At 39.3% G+C, this 21,888-nt stretch overlaps 2 protein-coding genes across 2 annotated transcripts in view; one reads left to right on the top strand and one right to left on the bottom strand.

Moving 5' to 3' along the window:
- unm_sa1614 (un-named sa1614) overlaps nt 1–17,097 on the top strand; it is a 52,419-nt gene extending 35,322 nt beyond the window's left edge. The window contains exons 18-28 of the mRNA XM_023287446.3: nt 2,261–2,346; nt 2,515–2,630; nt 2,870–2,937; nt 3,118–3,225; nt 4,670–4,958; nt 6,331–6,495; nt 6,567–6,630; nt 7,344–7,387; nt 8,504–8,658; nt 8,801–8,926; nt 9,653–17,097. Of these exons, the coding sequence (XP_023143214.1) occupies nt 2,261–2,346; nt 2,515–2,630; nt 2,870–2,937; nt 3,118–3,225; nt 4,670–4,958; nt 6,331–6,495; nt 6,567–6,630; nt 7,344–7,387; nt 8,504–8,658; nt 8,801–8,926; nt 9,653–9,727 (1,296 nt within the window). The 3' untranslated portion in view covers nt 9,728–17,097. The remainder of the gene's footprint in view (nt 1–2,260; nt 2,347–2,514; nt 2,631–2,869; nt 2,938–3,117; nt 3,226–4,669; nt 4,959–6,330; nt 6,496–6,566; nt 6,631–7,343; nt 7,388–8,503; nt 8,659–8,800; nt 8,927–9,652) is intronic.
- The window catches only part of st3gal8 (ST3 beta-galactoside alpha-2,3-sialyltransferase 8), a 50,843-nt gene continuing 39,848 nt past the window's right edge, over nt 10,894–21,888 (bottom strand). Inside the window, exons 7-9 of the mRNA XM_055010697.1 lie at nt 21,640–21,685; nt 21,292–21,411; nt 10,894–19,683 (exon numbers count right to left, since the gene is read on the bottom strand). Coding sequence (XP_054866672.1) covers nt 19,516–19,683; nt 21,292–21,411; nt 21,640–21,685 — 334 coding nt within the window. The 3' untranslated portion in view covers nt 10,894–19,515. The remainder of the gene's footprint in view (nt 19,684–21,291; nt 21,412–21,639; nt 21,686–21,888) is intronic.

Genomic DNA, 21,888 nt, shown 5'->3' on the forward strand with positions numbered 1-21,888 from the left:
ATGTAGAGGCAGGATCATCATCAGTGATGTCCATGACACGGTCCAGATGACGAAAAGCAGGCAGCACTACAGAGCAAGAGACGTAGGCCTCACCACGCAGCAGCTCAGTCACATACCTGCACAGGTGGATAGGTTTGCAAAATAAACTTAGCTGGATATTTAAAGTGTAATTGATTTCCAGTTTAATTGCCCTTAAAAGTAACTGCCTAATGCTCATTATTTTTTGTATTACACATGTAACAGTAGTTTGTTTCATTAAAATGGACAGGTGTTTATTTGGGCTTACCTGCATGGTTCAAGCAGGACCTCCAGCCTCTGCAGTTTTCCCCACTCAGCTTTGGTTGGAATAACCAATCTGTGGTTGTTCTGTTGGTCCAATGTAGCCTGGACAGCTTCTCGGTTGCGTAGGAGGCGTGAGACCATTGCGAGAGTCGAATTCCACCTGGTCGGTACATCCTGTATAAGTTGCTTGCTCATTTTTCCAAGTGCTACTTGTTGTTGGTTAAGTTCCGTGGTACTCGCAGGACTTTGTTTAAAATGGCCAACAATCTTGCGGCACTTTGCTCGTACACCGGAAAACCCGCTGCTATTGAGGCAGATCGTGATGCTCCTCTGGAGAATGTGAGCATTGCAGGCGATGGCTCGTATGGAAGAGCTCTCATAGCAGCCAGCATGTTTGCTGCGCTGTCTGTACCGATGGTGGATATATTGTTTTCAATTCAGCAGTCATTTGCCACTTTGAGAAACTGTTTGACGCATTTATCAGCAGTGCCTGGTTTCTGTTTTCATGACAGTCAGTGCAAATGAGTTGAGGTTCCACTCACCATCAATAAAGTGTCCGGTCACCCCCAAATAGCTGTGGTTGCCACAGCTATTTAACGAATGATGTGAATCCTCCAACAAAATCTGGAGTTTTTTTTCTTTTCGCTGTCGTACATCTTGCTGATTTTGTTCGTCACTGTAGTCCTGCATTGGTGGCTTGTATGATGGGTCATTGGACGCAGTTTGCAACACCTCTGTTAACCCCTCGTCTTCCACTATGTTTATCGGCCTGCAGTTCATCGCTATCCACTTGGCAAGAACATTCGTCAGCCTGTCTGTCGCAGACTTGCTCATACACGGGGTGTTCTCCTCAAGTTTAGTTTTGGGAAGAGCTTTGCTATGGCACGCTAAACTGCTAACGCCTTTGTTGCTAACACTAGCTCGCGACTGGGTGCTTTGCGTTGATGTGGTAAGCTAAGCTTGAGCTACTTCGGTGGTAAGCAAACTCCTTCTTACAAAGAATGGATATCACTCTACCTTTATCAATGGTGTCGTCGAGGCGTTTTTGAAATGTAAATTTTCCATTCATGGGACCAACAACTCTCACATGCTCCTCCATTTTCACATCTCTCTGCTCCTCACCCTCCCAACTTCAATGGGAGCAGTTTATGCTAAACAAGCCCAAACACAATGACAGCCAATCAATGTCCACTTTAGGGTGTGACTGACCATTGTTTTGCACCCCCAACAAGTCAAGCACAAGTAAGCCAACACATAAAAACGGATTTTATAAAAAGGCAACTGGCATACAGTAACAGTAAAGTTAAAGATTAAAAATTAGATTAACGCGACTAAAAAAAACATAACATGCTAAATGTGACTGTAATTAATTAATCGTAATAACACAATAATTTGACATCCCTAAAATATACATAAATATATAGATATACACAGGTACACAAACGTATACACACATACGGATATGCACACATGTACACACATACAGGTACAAATGTACACAAACAGGTACTCAGATGTAGTATACACAGGTGTACACACAAACAGGTAGAAATATATACACATGCAGGTATACACACACAGATATATACAGGTACAGATATACACAAGTACACACAAAACAGATACAAATATACTGCACACACAGGTATACACATACACATGTACACAGGTACATATACCTACGGGCACAAGTATACCATACACACACGTACGCACACGTATACACAGAGATATATCCAAGCACAGGTACAAATATACGCACAGGTATACACACATACAGGCGTACACATGCATACAGGTATAAATACACTATATACACATACTGGTACTCACCCTTTAAGTATACACTCAGTTATATTTTCACATTGACATACAAGTATATGTACACAGGTATACACACACACACACCCACACATACACACACACACACACACACACACACACACACACACATACTCAACAGTTTCCATGCCAACAGGAGAAAGGTGAGACGGCGCTCCATCTAGCCGTCCTATTGGCTGACAGGACATCGCTGCATATCCTGGACTTCCTGGCTCAGAACTGGTCAGTGTGTTTACGTGTGTGCTACAGTGTATACCAGTCTGTAAGGGTGTACACCTCTTATTTACCTGTTTGTTTACTTCTTGTTTATCTATTTGTTTACCTCTTATTTACCTGTGTGTTTACCTGTTTCTTTGCCTGTTTGTTTACCTGTGTGTGTTTGTTTTGCAGCTCTAACGTGGACACTCCAACGTCAGCAGGAAACACTGCACTGCACTACAGTTGTTTACACAACAAGAGCGACTGTGTGAAACTGCTGCTGAGAGCCAGAGCCAACACACACATCAGTAATACACACATATCAATAATACACACACACACACACACACACACATCAGTAAAACACACACACACACACACACACACACACACACACACACACACACACACACACACACACACACACACACACACACACACACACACACACACACACACACACACACACACACACACACACACACTCATTACTAATAGCCACTAACAGACACAAAGACTCTTAACGTTTGACCTGTTTGTGTTTCAGAGAACGATTTGGGAGAAACTGCTCTGGATGTGAGTCGCAGGTTGAAGCACAACCACTGTGAGGCGCTGGTGAGTCCATCGATCCGGTTATTGATCCACGTTTTTACCAATAGTACAACAGAACAAATAAAACTATAATTTTATCAGTAAATAGTAAGATAGCAGCAGGTAAAATCTTCATTAATGTTAATTAAAAGCCAGAATAAAAAGTTTAAATGAATCCAGCTGCTGGTTGTTTTTCATCCACAGCTCCAGCAGGCCCAGTCCAACCAGCTGGACCACCACGTCCATGTGGAGTACGAGTGGAGGCTTCGCCATGACGACCTGTACGACAGCGACGACGACTTCGAAGACAAGGTAACCTTGGCAACGCACAGCTGGGTCAGTCTGTCCAGTGACACAGAATCCAGGAAATATATTTTTCTACTATTTCAGATTTTATTGAGTTTGTTTATTTGGTGTTTGGAACCAAAACTGAGTTCTGTGAAAGAATTTGGCTGAATTTTGTGCTTTCAGATCTGAGAATTTTATACTTATGAAGTCACTTTAAGGGTTCAATATCTTCAGAAATTAAACTCCCACAGCCATGAAATGTGGTGAGAACACAGACAAAGTTGTTTCCAGCAGATCTAAATAATTTAACAGCTCCAGTACAGGACACATTTTGAATAATTTGCTTTTACAAAAAGAAAAAAGCTTTCTGACAGGGGTGGTATTCTGACCACAGAAAGTTCACGTAAGTGTAAATATATGGATCCATGTCCATATTTTTTAGTTTTTAGTCTACTTTCTATTATTTAGTCTATTTTTTGTTGTTTTGTGTCTGTTTTGTTCTTGATCGTAAATTTTATTACATTCTGTTATTCCTTTTTGTTGTTTTTTTGTGTTGTTTAGATCATTTTGTGTCTCATTTTTCTAATTTTGTGTCTCTTTGGGACAATTTTGTCTCTTTCTGGTCATAATTCTTCTTGTTTTTTGTTGTTTTGTGTCATTTTTGTGTGATGTGAATGTGATTATTATAGAATGTCTTTGCACTTTAGGTAGTTTGATACAACTGTTTTCCTGCTACCTGTCAAAATCACTTTAAATCACTCAAAGTCACTTTAAATCACCGTGCCTTGAAATGTGTAAACACTGTATATTGAATTTTATTTACATTTAGTATTCAGTAGATTTTTAAATTAGAAGTGTTTTTTTATAGTATAGTATTGTACAGCAAGATTTTCAGAGTATATACTAACCTTTAATGTTAATGGTACTAACCCGCCTTTTTGTTATTTTATGTTGTCTATCTATCTATCTATCTATCTATCTATCTATCTATCTATCTATCTATCTATCTATCTATCTATCTATCTATTGACGTTTTTGTGTCTTGTTTTGCTAGTTATGTGTGTCTTTGGGACAATTTTTTTGTCTTGTTTTTGTTTTGTGTGTTTTTGGGTATGATTTAAACAAACATTTGTTTCTTGTTTTTGTTGTTTTGGTTTGGTAGTTTTGTGTGTGTGTAGTCATTTTCTGTCTTGTTTTTATTTTGTGTTTTTGACAATTTCATCTCTTTGTAAACATTTTGTTACTTGTTTTTTGTTCAATTGTGTCTAATTTTGATAGTTTTGTGTGCCTTTTGCATCTTGTTTTAATGCAACAAAAGAATATAATGGATTTACATTTGATTTATTTGCAGAAAGCAGATTCTTGAAGTCATTTGTGTCCAGTTTGTTTTCTCCTCCTTGTAGTTGGGGCTGGATGGAGACCAGGAACAAACCTCGTTAAACTAACATCTCTCGGTCTGTTTTTCCAGAACGGTCCAGTGAAGAAGGAGCGCTCCTCCTCCTCCTCCTCTTCCTCCTTCACTCCCTCCTTCTCCTTCTCCTCTCGGCCCTTCAGCTTCAGTCAGACCTCCTCCTCCTCCTCCTCAGTGGCTCCGTCCTCCTCAGCAGCTCCAGGTCCAGCAGCTGGAGGCCTCCTCAGCGTGGGTCGGAGGTTAGCCATGGCCATGGAGCTCCACAGCCGCCCGTCAGGCTCCGCCCCCAGCCCGCCACCGCCACCGCCATCCTCCCCCGCCCCCCCGCTGCCCCCCAGGGTTAAAGGTCAGCTCCCGTCCACGTCAATTTAGTTTATATAAATGATTTTAAAATGGCACAACTTGATGCTTTTGTCCTTTTATGACAGAAATTCCAAAATAAAAGCTGATTTTCAAATAAAAGCATCAACAAATGAGCGTGTGCTGCTAATAAAAACCTTTAAAACACAAAGACAGCTGGAATTACCTCTACTGTATTGGAGTCTCATGAATCCCTTATTGCAGGGGTGTCAAACTCATTTTACTTCATGTTCCACATTCAGCCCAATTTAATCTCAAGTGAAATTAGTAAAATTATCAGTGAAATTACAGCATTATTATTATTATTTTACTGATAAATAACCAAAATAACCAAAATTCCAATTTTTTCCTTTGTTATAGTGCAAAAATGTTCACATTTAAGGAAACCGTGAAATTTCTTAAGAAAAATAAGTTCAATTTCAACAACATTATGCCTCAGTTTATCATTTGCACATTACAACTTCCAGATCACAGTTTATCTTCAAAGGCACAAACCATTTAGTCATCTGGAACTGAATGACATAGGATTTCATTTTATGATCAAAATGACCAAAGTCAGACAAATCAAGACAAAATATTACAAAAATGAGATACAAAATCACAAAAGCGAGAAACACAATGACAAAAAAATTAGACAAATGACACGAAACAGAACAAAAAAGAGACAAAAAAAAGAACACTTACAAAGCACCAAAAAATGGACAAACGAGACAAAAAATGACAAAAGCAAGAAACGACAAAAAACTGAACAAACAACACAAGCGAGACAAAAAACCCCCCCAAAACAATAAGATGTGTTACTAACACTGGAACAAATGGAGGATCCACATACAGCAGATATTAAACTATTTACATTCTTAGTTTACATCGTTGTCTCCTCCCTGCTCTGTGGAAACACTGCCTGCAGTTCATCCCCAAAACTCTGATTTTTTTTTTAATCACCTGACTGTTGGTCACAGCTGAGACACTGATGGCTTCTTGCTTGTGCATAAGAGTGAAGATTTTTTTGTTTTTTACAGAATCTGGTTAATGCAAATGGTTCATTTTTGGCAAATTTTCAAAGATAACATGAAATAAAATGGTTTTGATGAAATATGACTATTTTAAGCTCAGATTTGGTCATTTTCCTGACAGAACAGCTCGTCACAGATGAGAAACTGAAAGAAAGTTCAGAAAAATCCAACAATTCTTTCAGTTTTTACAATTTCTAGCTCTGATAAATAGTATGATGAAACCATAAGATGCCTTAAACAGCAGCAAGGTTGAAAACAACAAGGATTTACTCTGAGACACCATCAAATAAAAACCTGTTGTTCTATTTAATCTGCGTATAAAACTCAGTGTTGTTCGTCCTGCAGCTCCCAGCGTTCCTCCTCCTCCTCCCCCGGCTGGAGGGGAGGGTTTGAGGGAGGATGAGGAGGAGGGCGAGGTCTTTTTCAACCTGACGACCAACAGGAAGACGACTCCTCCGCCTCCCATCGCCGCCCGCAACAAGAGAAGCTGCTCTGAGTCCAGCAGGCTGGGTAAGGAGCGAGACGGTGTGTGATTAATCTGTCAGGGCGACGCGGTTTTTAACTCCCACGTCTTTCTGCAGATTATGGGATGCCGACCAGCCCCAGGATCTACAGTGGCCCCGAGTCCTCCTTCAAGAAGTGTGTGTGAGTATCTGAGGCTGGATTCAAACTATACAAACAGTGAAGTAGCTTTAACTGACACTATTTGTTTTTTCATTATCAATTTAATTTTAATGAATACATTTTGTTCAGATTTTATTTATTATTTTATTTATTTATTTATTTTGTTATTTTATTTATTATTTTATTTTCTTTGTTATTTTATTTCATTCATTTTATTATTTTATTTTGTTTTATTTTTGTTTTATTTTAGTGGCCAAAATGGCAAAGTGGTAATTTATTTATTATATTTTATGCCAGATTTTTTTTAAATGGCTCTAATTGTGTTTATCAAACCTATATTGCTTCTTTAATCTGTGACAGATGTATTAAAATATTCTAATGTAAATGACTATAGTTTTTCAATCATTTTTTTAAATGCAAAAAGATGATTACATGCATAATCTGAACTGTTTTGGGCAATAATTAGCAATCTCTAGCCTTCTGCAGCAGTAAATCTTGTTTTTGTTATTTTTACGATTTACTGAAAAAATTATAACGTGATTAGATGGAAGAAAAAAACAGATATTGAGTAAAAATCTGGAGTTTGTTCTTGTAAAGAAGATAAAGCAGTTTTTCTTCAGCTGCTGTCAGATTTACTGACCTCTGGTGGACAGAAGCTGAATTACAGGTCAGTGTTTCAATTTAAAACTTCATCAGACAATAAAACTCTGTTCTCTTTGTTTCTGTTCCTACAGTCCATCGTCTCCTCTCAGTTCTCTGACTGAACGACCAGATAGAGGTACGTTTACTGTCCACAAACAGCCTCTAAGACTAGAAACTGTCATTATATTTTCAATTTTATTTGTTAATACAAGATTTTGATGATTTTTATTGATAAAGAGAAGAAGTGATGGTCAAAATACAGCAAAAATACTCAAAATGTGACATGAAGCTTCTCCGATGTAAGAATTTGCTCGAATAGCAGGAAATAGATGGAAAAAAAACAAAAAAGAAACTGGGATTAACCTTTGTTTTTATCATTATTTGGCATTTTACAGACCAAATAATCAATTAATTGAGCCAGTAGTCTGCATATTTATTATTACTGTTGTGATATTTTATTCTAAAAGTTTTCATTACATTTCCAGCTGCAGATTTTATTTTTCCCTCTATTTAACTTTTCTTGTAAAGCAAATAAATGTCGCTTTAAATATTCAGGACCAATCAAAGGTCTGGAAAAACATTCTTATAGGGGAGGTTTTCTTTATTTTCTGTTCTGTAGAAATAAAGACAAGAAGTCAAAAGTTGTGATGAAAATCCTGCCAAACCAAATCTGATTTAAAATTTAGATATTTAAAAGCAGCTGCTGTTTTCACATTTAAATTCCTTTATAGTTTAAATTATAGCAACTCTGAAGTTATGATGAAAAGAACAAACTAAAAATATAATTATTCATTTAAAAAAAGTAAATATATACTTTAATTAATTAGAACAATAAGGTTCATATGCAGGTCGACTACTCATGTAACCTTAAAACAGTGTATGTATCACAAATATTAATCACATGTTCACAAATATTTGTAGTCATTTATTAACAAAATAATCAGGGTAAAATTACATATTTAAAATAAAATCACTGAATTAGTCCCAGTGTTCAGCCAAGTTTATTTGCATGGTGTGTTTATGAAACCATCAGGACATAAACTCACCACTTCAACTTCATCTCATCTCTTTGTTTTATTGGACTGATTTTGGTAAGTTAAATATTTAATTTATCTGTATATAATATATATTTTAGTGATGTGTTTTAGTTCCTGTATAAAACCTGTTTTTGATGTAGCAGCTCTGGTCCTTCCAGGTTGGAAATAATTTGACATTTTCCCATGAATCAGTTCTGAATTTGTTTTCTTTTGAGGTTTCCGGCGGGCGGAGAGCGACTGTAGCTCCTCGCACTTCCTGCACCCTTCCAGCAAAGCCCCGCCCAACGGCTCCCCAACCAATCCGCGCTCTCAGAGCTTTGAATTTGACAGCAGAGGCCCTGCCCCCCAGCCGCTTCCTCGCAGGTCATTGGTGAGAAAAGAAGCCAGAAATTATTCACGTTTAAGAATTTGATCTAAACTAATTCATTAAAGTAGCGTCCAGTTTGTTTAAATCGATTTACTCATCTTCTCTTGAAGATGTTTATGTTTATTTGTTTAATCGTGTCCGTCAGCCTCGGGGATCAGCCAGTCGGAGGGCTCAGGCTCTGTACGACTGTCAGGCCGACCACCACGACGAGCTGAGCTTCTCTGAAGGTCAGGTTCTGGTGGTGCTGGGGCAGGAGGACAGTGATTGGTGGGTATGTATCAGTGTCCTGCTCTCTGATTGGTGCTCTCACAGGAAACTCTGCCGTCCACTGAGCCGCAGTGGTTACTCAATCAGACAGTATTTAGATTGACTAATAATTAAATATCTTTTAATTAAGACATAGAACCCCAGAACTCACCGGTGGGTGTGAACGGCATTTAATTTTTTAAAGAAATTACCAAAATGACATCATTTTTTCTGCACGTTGCAGAAAGACCAGAAACTAACCAAGTTAATTTCATTGAGTCCTTTTTTGTGTTTTATTCTAACTGTGTAACTTTGTAACCCTGTTTTGTTTTTGCTGCTGTCTATCTTGGCCAGGACTCCCTGGAAAAAGAGGTTCTTAATCTCAATGGGATTCCTTCTGGTTAATTAGATTAGCATAAATGGATGGATGGATAGAGATAGATAGATAGACTATAAATAGACTATAGACTAGATAGATTATAGACTATAGATAGATGGATGAGACTCAAAATTACAAGATCACATGACAGATGAGTAGTTCAAGGAATGTCAGAAAGTAGAAAATCTGACAATTGTTTGCTTTTACAATTTGTATCTGATAAATTCACTCATTTTGGTGTTTTGTTTTTTTTTTAAGGTTAGAGGCCTTTTAGACTGACCAGCAAGTCTTCAAATCAACTTCTAAGTGTTAGGTTTCCCTAAATGTTCAGTAATGTTATTAAACCATGAACATGTTTGTGTTTGAATGCAGCACGGATGCATCGAGGACGAACCCGACCAGAGAGGTTTGTTTCCGTCCTCCTTCGTCCAGCTGCTGTCGGACTGACAGATCTGATCCTGGACCAGAACCTGCAGCTGCCGACGGTACGATCCTGATCCACCCTCCAGACACATGCCGTGTCACGTGACCATGTTCCGGGCGCCTTCATGCCTTCTGTTGCCATGGAAACGTTACCGTTGACCTTTCCGGTTCCTTTTTATTTATTCATTTAAAGTCAAAAAGGGTATTTTATTAAGCACATGGACAACACACACAGCAATCCACTTGTACCTTTAATTTATTGATTTTAATTTATTTACGGAGTCGCTGCTGCTGCTCTTCGGACTTTTCCTCTTCATCGGTGCAGGACCAGAAACTTTAAACCCACCAGAGCACAAAGAATTCTGAGACGCCGAAGACCAAAGCTGTAACTTTCAGGTGAACTGAAGACGTTTCAGATCCATGAGCTTCAGCAGACGTCTGAATCAGGAACCATCCGACGCTTCCAGCTGCCTTCAAAGTCCCGAGAAAATCCCAACACCTCAGCGAGTAAAGCGGCAGGTCAGGAATAACGATCCTCGGTGTCTTTTTAAATGTTTCTCACACAATAACAAGATATTTTTCTCTCAACTACAAAACCAAAAGATTCAACAAGAAACTTAAAATATCAGAGGTAAGGGGAAAAAGTAAACTCAAGTACATTTTAATCAGATAAAAATAGAAAGGAAATGAGTTAAAATATACGGAGTGGTTTTTTTTTTTTAACTTTGAGCAAAAATGTGACATCTTAAGGTAAAAAATAGCTCAGACATCCTTAATTTTACTCCTCTGCTGCATCTTTTGTACTTTTACTCTCAAAAACTGCAGGAATTGATCATGTAACTTTGGTTTTTACTGTGTATTGATCTTAAAAGCAGCAAAAATACTTCAGTAAACCTGCACAGAGTACACAAAATAACTACTGATGTACAATCCTGGTTGTAGCAACACATCTCTTTACAATAAAATACCTTTTGCCAGTAAATCTTGTTAAAGGAACAAATAATTCTTATTAAAAAGTGACATCAGCTGATCAAGAAGCTTCTTTTTTTTCCCTACAAAGTAAAGTTTCTTGTTAAAACCCGCTCAAACTTGTAAACTGAAAAATATCTTGTTATAAGAAGTCTCCGAACTTTTGCCTCCGGAGTTTGTACGACTTTTCTAGGAGGAAACAAAAAACAAAACTTCTGGAGTTCAGTTTTCAGATATTTTGATTTCTTTATTATTATTGCATTCAAAGTGACAGCGGTAGGTTCATGTTCTCTGCCATCTGTTTGGCATCTATGAATGAACCGATGGTCAGCAGGTTGTTAAGAGAAACTCACATCGAGACTCCGATTCACAGAAACCGATAAAAGGTCGAAGCCAGGATTTTTTTAAGGATTGTTGCTGTTTTCTTGTTTTCTTGAAGTTTTATCTTTATTCTGCTTCATAAGAACAGCCGGTGTGTTGGTTCAGTCCAGTTAGAACACAGTTTATAGAAACAATCTGCAGATACAGAAACACAAATGTTGCATTTGTTGATTTTAAAAGGTCGATCTTTGACGTTTGGTTGTTTTTTGGACTTTAGCTGCTGTTTAAACCTGCAGGTCTTCAATGAAACACTCAAGTACTTCGAGTTAAAGGCACCACAAACTAATCTGCAGATTTAAACAGCAACATCTGGACAAACGGCTTTATAAACAATTATCAGACCACCTTTCTGTCTCTTCTTCTGTGGTTCTTGGTGGAACTATTCTGCGTTTTCTTCTTCAGGTTGTAAAAGATGGCGTTTTGCGGATTCCAGACCAGTTAGAAGGTTAAAGATCTTCTTGTTTTTGTGTAAAAATTCAGTTTGGATTATCTGTTGATGTCACATGTGCAGCTTCTCAAATCAAACTAAATGATCAGCGCTGAATAAAGATGCAAATTTTCACTAGTTTCCTTAAACCGATAGTTGGAATCAGCAGCTTTAGTAATCAATAATCGATTGTTCATGTCCTTGTTACAGTCACATGATAGAAACATTTTTTCCAGCCTCTGCAACATGACATAAAGCACCTATGTAGCACAATTCATTGGTTCCAGTCTTGAAATACCACTAAGGTGGCGCGATTTAGTGCAACTAATCATGAGCTGTGGTTGGAGGTCATTAAGTGTCACAGGAGCCGTTGTCATGGTTGCACTTTCGTAGCTGAACTTCCACAATGCTCTCTGCTGGCCAACACGAAAATGACATAAGTTCGCTACCTCTGGTCTCTGTTGTGGAAGTTCAGGGACGGTGAGGCAGACAGAGACACACTGGAGACTGAGAGGACTTAGGTTAGTAATGTTCACTGATATCAGGAGAAGTGACACCGACAGAACAGCAGTTCATGCAAGCAACGCCAGCTTCAGTTCTGAGGATTCTCTTTGATCTTTGGGTAAATATTGTAGTTGGAAGAAGGTCATATTTAGATTACAGACCAATATGGAGACAATTCGTCTTCTTTGTCATGTCAGAATAGACAAATATAGGGGGGTCTGGACTTGCGTCACAATTCCGTTCCTACTGCACGACGTAATGCAATTTTCTCCGTAAGTCGGAACTCACATAGGTACATAAGTACTTATGTCACTCACCTACACTAACACAGTGGTAAAATCATAATCTAGGACATAGAAACACTTGGGAGCCATGATGGAGGACAAAAAGTTTTAAAAAAAGACAAAAGAAAGTGAATGTAGCACAATCCAATGTGGCGTACAACCGGCGAATATAAACAAAGCCGTTTTCCTCGTATAGCGGCGAGTGGTGACGTATTCATCCAATCCACTCGCCAACTAGTTCCCACGCGAAATTTGTTTTAACATCGCAAACGCGCTACGTCGGAATGATGGAAGAAGACTTCCTTAATAAATTTATGGAAGATGGCGACATAACCACAGAACGCCGTAGGTCGAGGACGTAATTTCTAACCTCAACCAAAGCAGAAAGTCCTGGCATATCTGTTGCCTACAGCGTCTGCCTGTTGGAAGATAATTTAAAAAGTTAGGAGGAATTTTTCCTTCGCAGTCTCTACAGTCTTAAACAATAAGGCTAGTGGAACAACCGGGTACTAAAGCTGATCTACATTTACTGACATGCATGTTTTCTGCTTTATCGGGTAATATGTTTTTAATCATTTAAATCTATGGCAATTATTGGAACAATAAGTAATCACTAAAATCCTTATTTTTTAAGCCTTTTACAAAGAAAGCAGCAGGTGGTCTAATAATTAGTACTAAAGCACCATTTATCATCAAGTGTCTCATCTTTGTGTTTTCTGTATCTGCTGGTTGTTTCTTTAAACTGTTTGCTGCAGCTGGATCAACACACCTGGTGAAACATACAGCGAGTGAAAGCAAATCTAAACCTTCGTTTTGACCCTCGCAGGTTTCCGTATTCATCAGAGTCTGGGTGTGAACACAATGATAAACTGAATTAAAGCTACATTAACTGAACGCACATCTCACACGTCTGGTTTGGTCGGCGCTCGGTTCTAAATCTAGACATATTTACGGTGGAATCACAAGCAGCTGATTTAAATCTGCAGAGAACAAACTCCACGTTTTCCACACTGCAGGGAATCTGATGAGCACAACTTTGGATTTAAAGGCACAATAAAGTGAAGCGTGAAGAAGCAAATGTGTTTACAACAGCTTTCAAACCCTTTCAGCCAGACGTTGAATCAAGCTCGGGGCCGCTGCTCTGTCATTTAGAGCCTGAACTCCGCTTTACGGGACATCGGAGCTCCTTGTGAACAAGATAATTACTTTGTTTAGCTGGCAGGAGGTTTTCTTGAACAAAGCTACAAAGTGTTAAACTCAGCAGCGAATGACGACGTTCAAAACAAGCAGCAGATGTTTTATATTAAACCGAAGCTTCTGCCAGCTCAGCAGTTGGATTTATGAGACCAAGGCTGTGTTCAAAACCACCGATTGCATACTAGCGACCAAAGCAGGCAGCTTGTCATACTACTGTGTGCCATTGTAGTATGCAGTACTCTTATATTGTGTTATTTTGCAGTATTTTATGGCAGATTTAGATGGTTTCTGTTTTTTGTCGCATCCAATTTTTCTTGAAAAGTCCAGGAGAAGTTAAAAATGTGGATGACAAATGATTGGAAATAGGATCAGATTCTCAGGAGTTTTGTCACATAACTGTTATAAATCGTGAGTTTAAGGTAGTTCTCCTGGTATTTCTGCCTTGAAACATAACATTAATCTGGGTGCTTTTTAATCAGAGTTGCTGACTGATACTACCAGCATCAGTCACAATGATAAGGTTACCTTTTAAAGTAAAATTTAGTTATACCTCTGCCTATAATAAAAATCTAAAACTCAAGCCAGCCAAGAAATCTTCTGGTGGTAAAAGTCCATATAGTCATGTCACTTCAGCAAAGTTGTTATGAAGTGTTGAGACAAAGTGAATGAGGTAAACTGGAGACGTTTCTAGAATCAGTTCAACATCCAGGTATTTTTACAAACTGCAGATTTTGCGTTCTACATTTTGGTTCTGCAGCTGTAGTCGGTGGTTTTGAACGCAGCCCACCTGACAGAGCAGCAGCCTCCAGATGATATTTCAGCATTTATGATCATCTATAGCTCCTCGGTGTGCTTCAAACAAACTGCTCTTTGTGTTTGAAACCCCCTTTTCCCAACAGTGCAGCAACTTCTTTCACTTTAACAACTGAGTGAAGCACTGAAACATGAAGTTTGTTTGAAGCAGATTGAGTCGGTTTCAGGGCGGTTTCACACCGACACGTCTGTCAGGAGACCAAACATTCAGTCTTATCAGCACTTTTACTGATCCTGTACCTAAATCAAGCAGAGGGATGCACCATGAAGCAAGTTCAACATATCCGGGTTCTTTGGATAATGAAAACCTAAAACCCCAGATAAAGAACTGGTGAAAGACAGATTATTTAAATTTAAAACTCTGAACAGAATCTCAGTTACCATGGTGATCTAGCTGGTTAATTAAAGGCACCTTTATGACACTGAAAACTTAGACTTAAGGCTCAAAATAGCTGCTAACACGTTAATCTTGCTTTGTATTGCAGCCCTCAGGAAACCTCAGCTAAGCATCTTCAGACAAATATGTTGGAATCCAACTGGAAAACTGCACATTTGTGGCATTTTCATAAAGAAAATGGTCGAGTTAAGAAACCTACAAGCAGAACAGTGAGGTTAAAGAGCTAACACAAGACTTTACTAAGTGTACACTTTAAAAACTGCAATTCTGAGGATGTTGTTCATGTGGATGAATAAATATCTCACATCCACTAGGGGGCAGATCAGGGATGAATTACAATGTTAAATTCCACAATTGAAAGTAAAATTTACACATATTTTCCTTTTAAAATTTGCACAATGTAAACATCAGGGTTCATTGTGGTAACGAGAACTACAAGAAAAATGTTAATTGCCGTCCTTGCTAACTTTTAAAAGCGAAGAAATGTCTTGAATTAACAAATTAACTAGTTGAATGTTAATTATGCCCACGTCGATTATATTAAACATCCATGTGCAGCACAAAATTCATGAAAGTTCTTTTTATGTTCTTTCTCAAACGTTACTGCACTGTTTTATGGTTTGTAGAGTCTAATGGTTTTGAGTTTAAGGCTACGAGGTGTGATCAGAAAGCGCTGATTCGTTGTTAGCAGTAGCTTTCACGAGGCAGGATGTGTTTTTGTGACCACTTCCAGGTTTACGATTTCACCATGGGCTTACAGAAGCAGCATCATGTCAAAGTTTGTGACATCAACAGCACGAAATGATCCAATCTTCTTGTGGAGAATCATCACCGGTATCCAGAGGAGGGTCAACAGCTCCCATCCAGAGAACAAACAGCAGTCTAACAGTAGGAGAGCTGTAGTTTCTGCTCGCTGTTGTTTTCAAAATGCTGGTACACCATGAACTTGTTTTTCACAGTCGGACTGTCAACTGATGGTTCTACTGTAACGTCCTGAGGAGTCTGACGAAGAACATTTAAAGGACTTGAACTGTGGAACAAAAGCATCTAACACAACACTCACCACAATCGTTGCTCTCCATCTGCTCGACTTACCAGATTTGTCTCCCTGTGACTTTAGTCATCTACCCCCCAAAAAACTTGAAGTTTAAGAGTTGCTGTTTTGACAGAGTTCAAGAGATTCAGCTCATCACTGATTCCAGGGAGCATTACAAGTGTTGCAGGAGCACTAGCAACAGAGCATCACTGCACAAGGACACTACTTTCATGTGGATGGCGGCCAAATAGAAATCAGGTATGGTGTTTACTTCTTACAGGCACAGTCTTGAAACTTTTTGATCACACCTTTTATGCATAAATACACAGATAAAAGCAAATATGCAGGGTGTGATCATGAGATCGTGCCTATAAAAAGCAAAAACTGTACCTAGTTTGAATTTAACTTCCATCCCTGTTGGAGTAAGTGTCCTGGTACAGTGAAACTCTGCTCCCAGTGCTCCTGCAACCCTCCCTGAATATCCTGTTTGGTAAGTGCATCAAGCACCACCTGTGATGAACTGAATCTCATAAACTGTGTCAAAATGGTGGGATTTAAACCAGAATTTCCTTTGGGGGAAGAAGTCGTCGTCACTGGGAGACAAATCTGGTGAGTAAGACGGGAGGAAAGCGACGATTGTGCTGTTGTGGCCAAAAAAACCTGCTGGTTTTCACCAAGCTGAGAGACTTTGGAGTACCAACATGTCAAGTGTTTAGCTCCAAATGTTTTCCGTCAGACATCTCAGGACTTTACAGTTGAACTCTGCGTTGACAGTCCAACTCTGAGGGACGAATTCATGGTAACAACTCCATGAATGTTGAAGAAAACTGTTAGACTGCTGTTTGTTCTCTTGGTGGTAGCTGCAGACCTCCTGTGGTCACCAGGTCGGATCGTCCAGCTGCTGTTTGCCCTGTGAAAGGTTGGGAATTACTCATGTCCAGCTGGCAGTGTCACAAACACGAGTAACACAAGTCCTGATGTTGATATAACTGATGCTGACTACTCATATGTTGCACATACAGCCAACAACAGCTGATTGTTCATCATATTAGCGCTCAAGATCAACAGTAGATTTCAGGTTTTTGACTCAAACAAACTTGGTATGAAAGCGCCCTGAAACTCCTCTCAGAGTAAACGAAGCTACTAACATTCAGATGACCGTGATTGACAATCAGCAACAGTTTTTGAACATTCACAGTACAGGCGTGTCACCTCCCAGCTCCCACCTGCTGGACTCTTCAGTCTCTCTCCGTTGAAATGGTTATTTTTGGTTGGACTGTGAGTAAAATTGCACTACATCTTCCACTCATCCGTTCATGGCACACACCGGTGATGTTACTGATTGTATGATAAGTTTTGTTAAATAAATCTTGAGTTGAAGTCGTACACGGTCTCCTTCATGTTTGTCTGTGGTGCAGAGGAACGCATCACATCTGTCCATGAAGTTCAACAGTCTGCAGCTTCACTTAGTGACTCATATCAGTCTGGCTTCACTGCTTACCGTAAATATTATTGGCTACTGGACCAACACAACTGATTAGAAAAAAACATGTCTCAATAAATCATGATTCCTTTAGAACAAATTGTTCCTGTGAGCTGTCAGCCTGCAGACTAGAGCTGCAAATTTTACATTTCCATAACCGATACTTGGCAGAGTTACAAAGTCATAAATTATTAATGTGAATGATGTACAGCAGACATTATTCCATATGCTGAAGCTGTTTTGGCCACAAAAAGGTGGCTTTAGCAGCAAAAATGTCTTGATTACATCAACCATTTCACAATAGGAATGCTCTCCAAGTAAACTCCGACTTGTATTGAGAACTTGAGCTCTGGTTGGAGGTCATTAAGTGTCACAGAAGTCTTTGTCATGGTGGCCCATTCCTAGCTAAACCTCAAAATGCTCTCCGCCTGCCAACACGGAACTAGCCGCCTCCTCATGTCCCCTACTAGGGGTGTGACTGATTAATTTCCATTAATAATTTAACCGATTAAAGTTATGTCAGATAAAGTGTTGTACAGGGTGTCCCTAAAGTGTCGAAGGAAGAAAGAGTTGAACTGGTACTTCTCAGTGGTCATGAAGGATGGACATATCGAAAGATCGCAGATGAATTTGATGCATCCAAGGAGGATTCCACTTGGCTTTTCCACAGTGGTGAAGGTGGTTAAAAAGTTTAAAGAAACAGGCAGTGTCATGGACAAACCCCATTCTGGACGATCAAACGTATCAGCCGAAACTAAAGAATTGGTCATGACTAGAATATATGCCAGCCCCAAAAAAATCACTTCCCTAACCCCAACCCTAACCCTCACCTCAACTCAACTCAACTCCAACCTTAACCTTAACCCGAACCCCAACTTTCGATATGTCCATCCTTCACGGTCACCGAGAAATACCAGTTCAACTCTTTCTTCTTTCGTGAAAGCCATATTTAATCAATGGAGGCAAAAAATGATAGTTAATGAGATTTCCTATGTGTCCAGACCTTAGGGATACCCCTGTAGATTATCTCTAGAACCTGTTTTTTCCGTTGGATGGAGCTTTTTACTGTTAAACATTTTAGCAATCAGAGGAGACAGTCACTCAGACTACAGAAAAATCACTCTTTGTGGGTAGAAAGCATTGTGGGAGTTTAACTAGCAATGGGCACCATGACAAAGACTTCTGTGACGCTTCATAGCCCATATATACAAGACACTTGAATACTAGCTCAGACACACATATAACTGAGCTGCTAATGATTTTATAATAGCAATATTAGCTTATGGGATAATATTTACTGTATTCAGCTTGTGTTATCAATAACCAATTATTGATAGATCAGCCTGTTGATTGCCAGTCAAGAATATCACTAGTTGCTGCAATCTTAAGCTGCAGTCTTTTATTTTAAACAGTCAGAGCCTCCATCTGGTGCTGCGCTATTGGTTCATTTATTTTAATCTCTTAAGTAATGAATGCCTAGTAATCAATTTACCGATAATCATCCCACGTGCAGACTGTTGAATCATCATGGAAACACTCAAACACAGGCCAAGAACCAAACACAGGCTCCTCTCACTCTTCCTCCAGGTCCATATATGGTCGACAGGAAGCATCACTGGCTTCCAAAAATAGACGTGAAAGAAAAACGTCCTGATTCCAGTCTGTCAGGATCATCTCGATCAGGACGGATAAAGTTCAGCTGAAATAAATGGATGGATTACAAACAATATGAAATGCAAGAAGTCTTCTAACATGGTTGGACAGCGATCAACAATATGGCATCTTCCCACCATTTCTTCTTCAGGACAAAGTGCTTTAATAAAAATAAAGAGGTTATCCCTGTAAAATGTCTATAAAATCAGATAAAAAAAGATATGAAAAGTCTGTGGTTGTTTCCCGCTCAGAGCAAAGGTTATTGTGGTCGGTCCCAGCAGTCGCAGACGGCAGGACGGTTGGTCGAGGCTCCGAAAAACACCCAACTGAAGTGTGCAGAGGAGGAAATCTGATCCTATGCAGTATGTTCAGCTCCACAGCTGCCTCCACAGGTAATCCAGGTATTTAAAACGTCTCGGTCCAACAGCATCCTCGATCCAGCATATTTGGATGTCTGACTTAAGGCAGACCTAGTGTTTGATATAGAAGAAGTACAGGGGTCTGATTGGGTCCACATCCCCCCAAAAATAAGGCACACAGGGTCCAGAGCTGGCTCAGATTTGGTTAAGTGTCATTTGACAGCCAGACTCCTGGTTGGCTGGTCTGTAAGTCCATCCATCAGTCAGCAGATCGGTGGTCTACAATCGGTCAGCAGGTCAGTGGTTTTGTCACAGGTGGAGGCTGATCTTACCTTCCTTGGCGAGTCGGTGGATTACCTCCGTCTCAAAGTCGGCGCTGTGGACGCCGGTTTTCCTGAAGGCTCCGGCGTAGCGATTCTCCTCCCAGTAATGATGCCAGTTCCCCAGTTTGTCGGCACCATAACCGAACACCGACACCTGAACACAGACACAGAGGGATGCTGTGACAACACATATGACCAAACTCCTACCTGAACTCTGTCATTCAGGTCTACACTCCCTCCCACTCACTACGGCCGGCTAACAAAAGCCGCCTGATCCATTACTGGCCTGGTCCATAGCTGGAATCTTCTCCTCTGTGGTTCCCCGGTAGTGGAACGGGTTACCAAACTCTGTTAGATCTGCAGAGTCTCTCTCAGTCTTTAACAGACTAAAGACTAAAAACCAGATCTTCACTGGACACCTTTGCACTTGACAGTAAGAAAGTAAAAAATCTTACTACTTCTGCACTGCCTGTAGGCACCACGCTCCTATTATCACACTTTAACTTGTTTTACGTCGCTTATCCAGGTTGTTTTCTCCTGACTAGATCCTTGCTGGTGTTGTATCGACTTTCAGATGTACACTACCGTTCAAAAGTTTGGGGTCACTTAGAAATGTCCTTATTTTTGAAAGAAAAGCATTTTTTTCAATGAAGATAACATTAAATAAATCAGAAATCTAGTCTAGACATTGTTAATGTGGTAAATGACTATTCTAGCTGTAAACGGCTGATTTTTAATGGAATATCTCCATAGGGGTACAGAGGAACATTTCCAGCAACCATCACTCCTGTGTTCTAATGCTACATTGTGTTAGCTAATGGTGTTGAAAGGCTAATTGATGATTAGAAAACCCTTTTGCAGTTATGTTAACACATGAATAAAAGTGTGAGTTTTAATGGAAAACAGGAAATTGTCTGGGTGACCCCAAACTTTTGACCAGTAATGTAGGTGGCTTTGGATAAAAGCATCATCTAAATGAAACTGTAGAATTGTAGAGCTGTACTGTCACTAAACACACACTCATATCCACATCTTGTCATTTCGTATCCTTTATAATTTAGTTGTTTTTTTGTTGTTGCTGCTGCTTTGTGATTATTTTGCCATTATTTTTGGTCAGTAAAGTTAAAATCTCATCTACAGCGACAGAAGAATCACAAACAGTCACAAAGATGACAAGTCTTTGTAACGATTAGTTTTAAGCATCAAAACGAGCACGATGAGGCCAATTTTCAGAATTTCCTGATCTAAATGTACAGCAACACTAGAAACAAATCAAACTCTTTAGATATGATCTAATTTCACTGCTTCTACAGCTGATTTAATTTGACCACAGAATCCTTCTTTTCAGTGTTTGTCTTGGGTTCCTGGGCTTATATTAGAGTTGCAGGATAACAAACCTTTTAAATAAAGTGAAAATAAACTCCAAGAAGCCTTAAATCAGAGTTAATTATGTTTATCAGACAGTACAATGAGAACCGCAGAATTTTCTTTTTGTACCAAGTAAAATAGTATTTGATTTAATTTATTGTCACAATCGTCGTTGTTGAACCTACATGTTATGCAGCTCTAACACTCATTTTCTCCTTGGTGGCTCATTTAAAGACATCAATAATCAAATAACTGTACATGGATATAAAAGAAAAAATGTCTGCATGTCCCTGAATGTACCAGCAGGATGAGTTTTGCTCTCAGCTGCAGGACATGATGACAGTTTAAGTGTGACATGGATGAAGCCACATACTCCGCCCCCTTCTCCTCCTACCTGGTCGCAGATGTGCAGAGCGAAGATGATGGCCAGCATGCCGGTGGACGGGTAGCGACCGTGATGCTCGGTCCAGTGATCATGAACGTACTTAAAGAACACCGGGTTCACCACCAGAACCTGCACACACAGCCACAGTGTTACCATAGTAACATATTAAACTGAACACAGGAATCATGGGAACACAGCAGATAAAAACTTGTGTCAGAGCATCAAACTAAAGTAGGTTAAACCACAAGTTTAAGAAAAAAAAATAGACAGAAACTTGAGTAGAAATGAAGAAATGAAAAGTTCCTGAAAACAAAAAGAAAGAAAAGTGAAGAGAACATATTAAGAGAGTTTATTTACCTTGTCTTTATCAGCCTGCACTCGGTCTCTAACCCTCATGTAGGTCCTGAAAACACAAAGTCTGCATTAGAACATTCAGTTTGTAACACAGAGTAGATCTTGATATGTTAAATATTCATACTTTATACTTATTCACACATTCTGTTTAAGGCTGCAACTAAATATTTTATTCATTATTGATTATTTTCTGGAAAAATCTATTAGCTGTTTAGTCTGAAAATGTTGGAAAATACCAGTGTTTCCCAGTGC

The sequence above is a fragment of the Amphiprion ocellaris genome, chromosome 5 (genome assembly GCF_022539595.1).
Source record: "Amphiprion ocellaris isolate individual 3 ecotype Okinawa chromosome 5, ASM2253959v1, whole genome shotgun sequence".
NCBI classification, from domain to species: Eukaryota; Metazoa; Chordata; class Actinopteri; family Pomacentridae; genus Amphiprion; species Amphiprion ocellaris.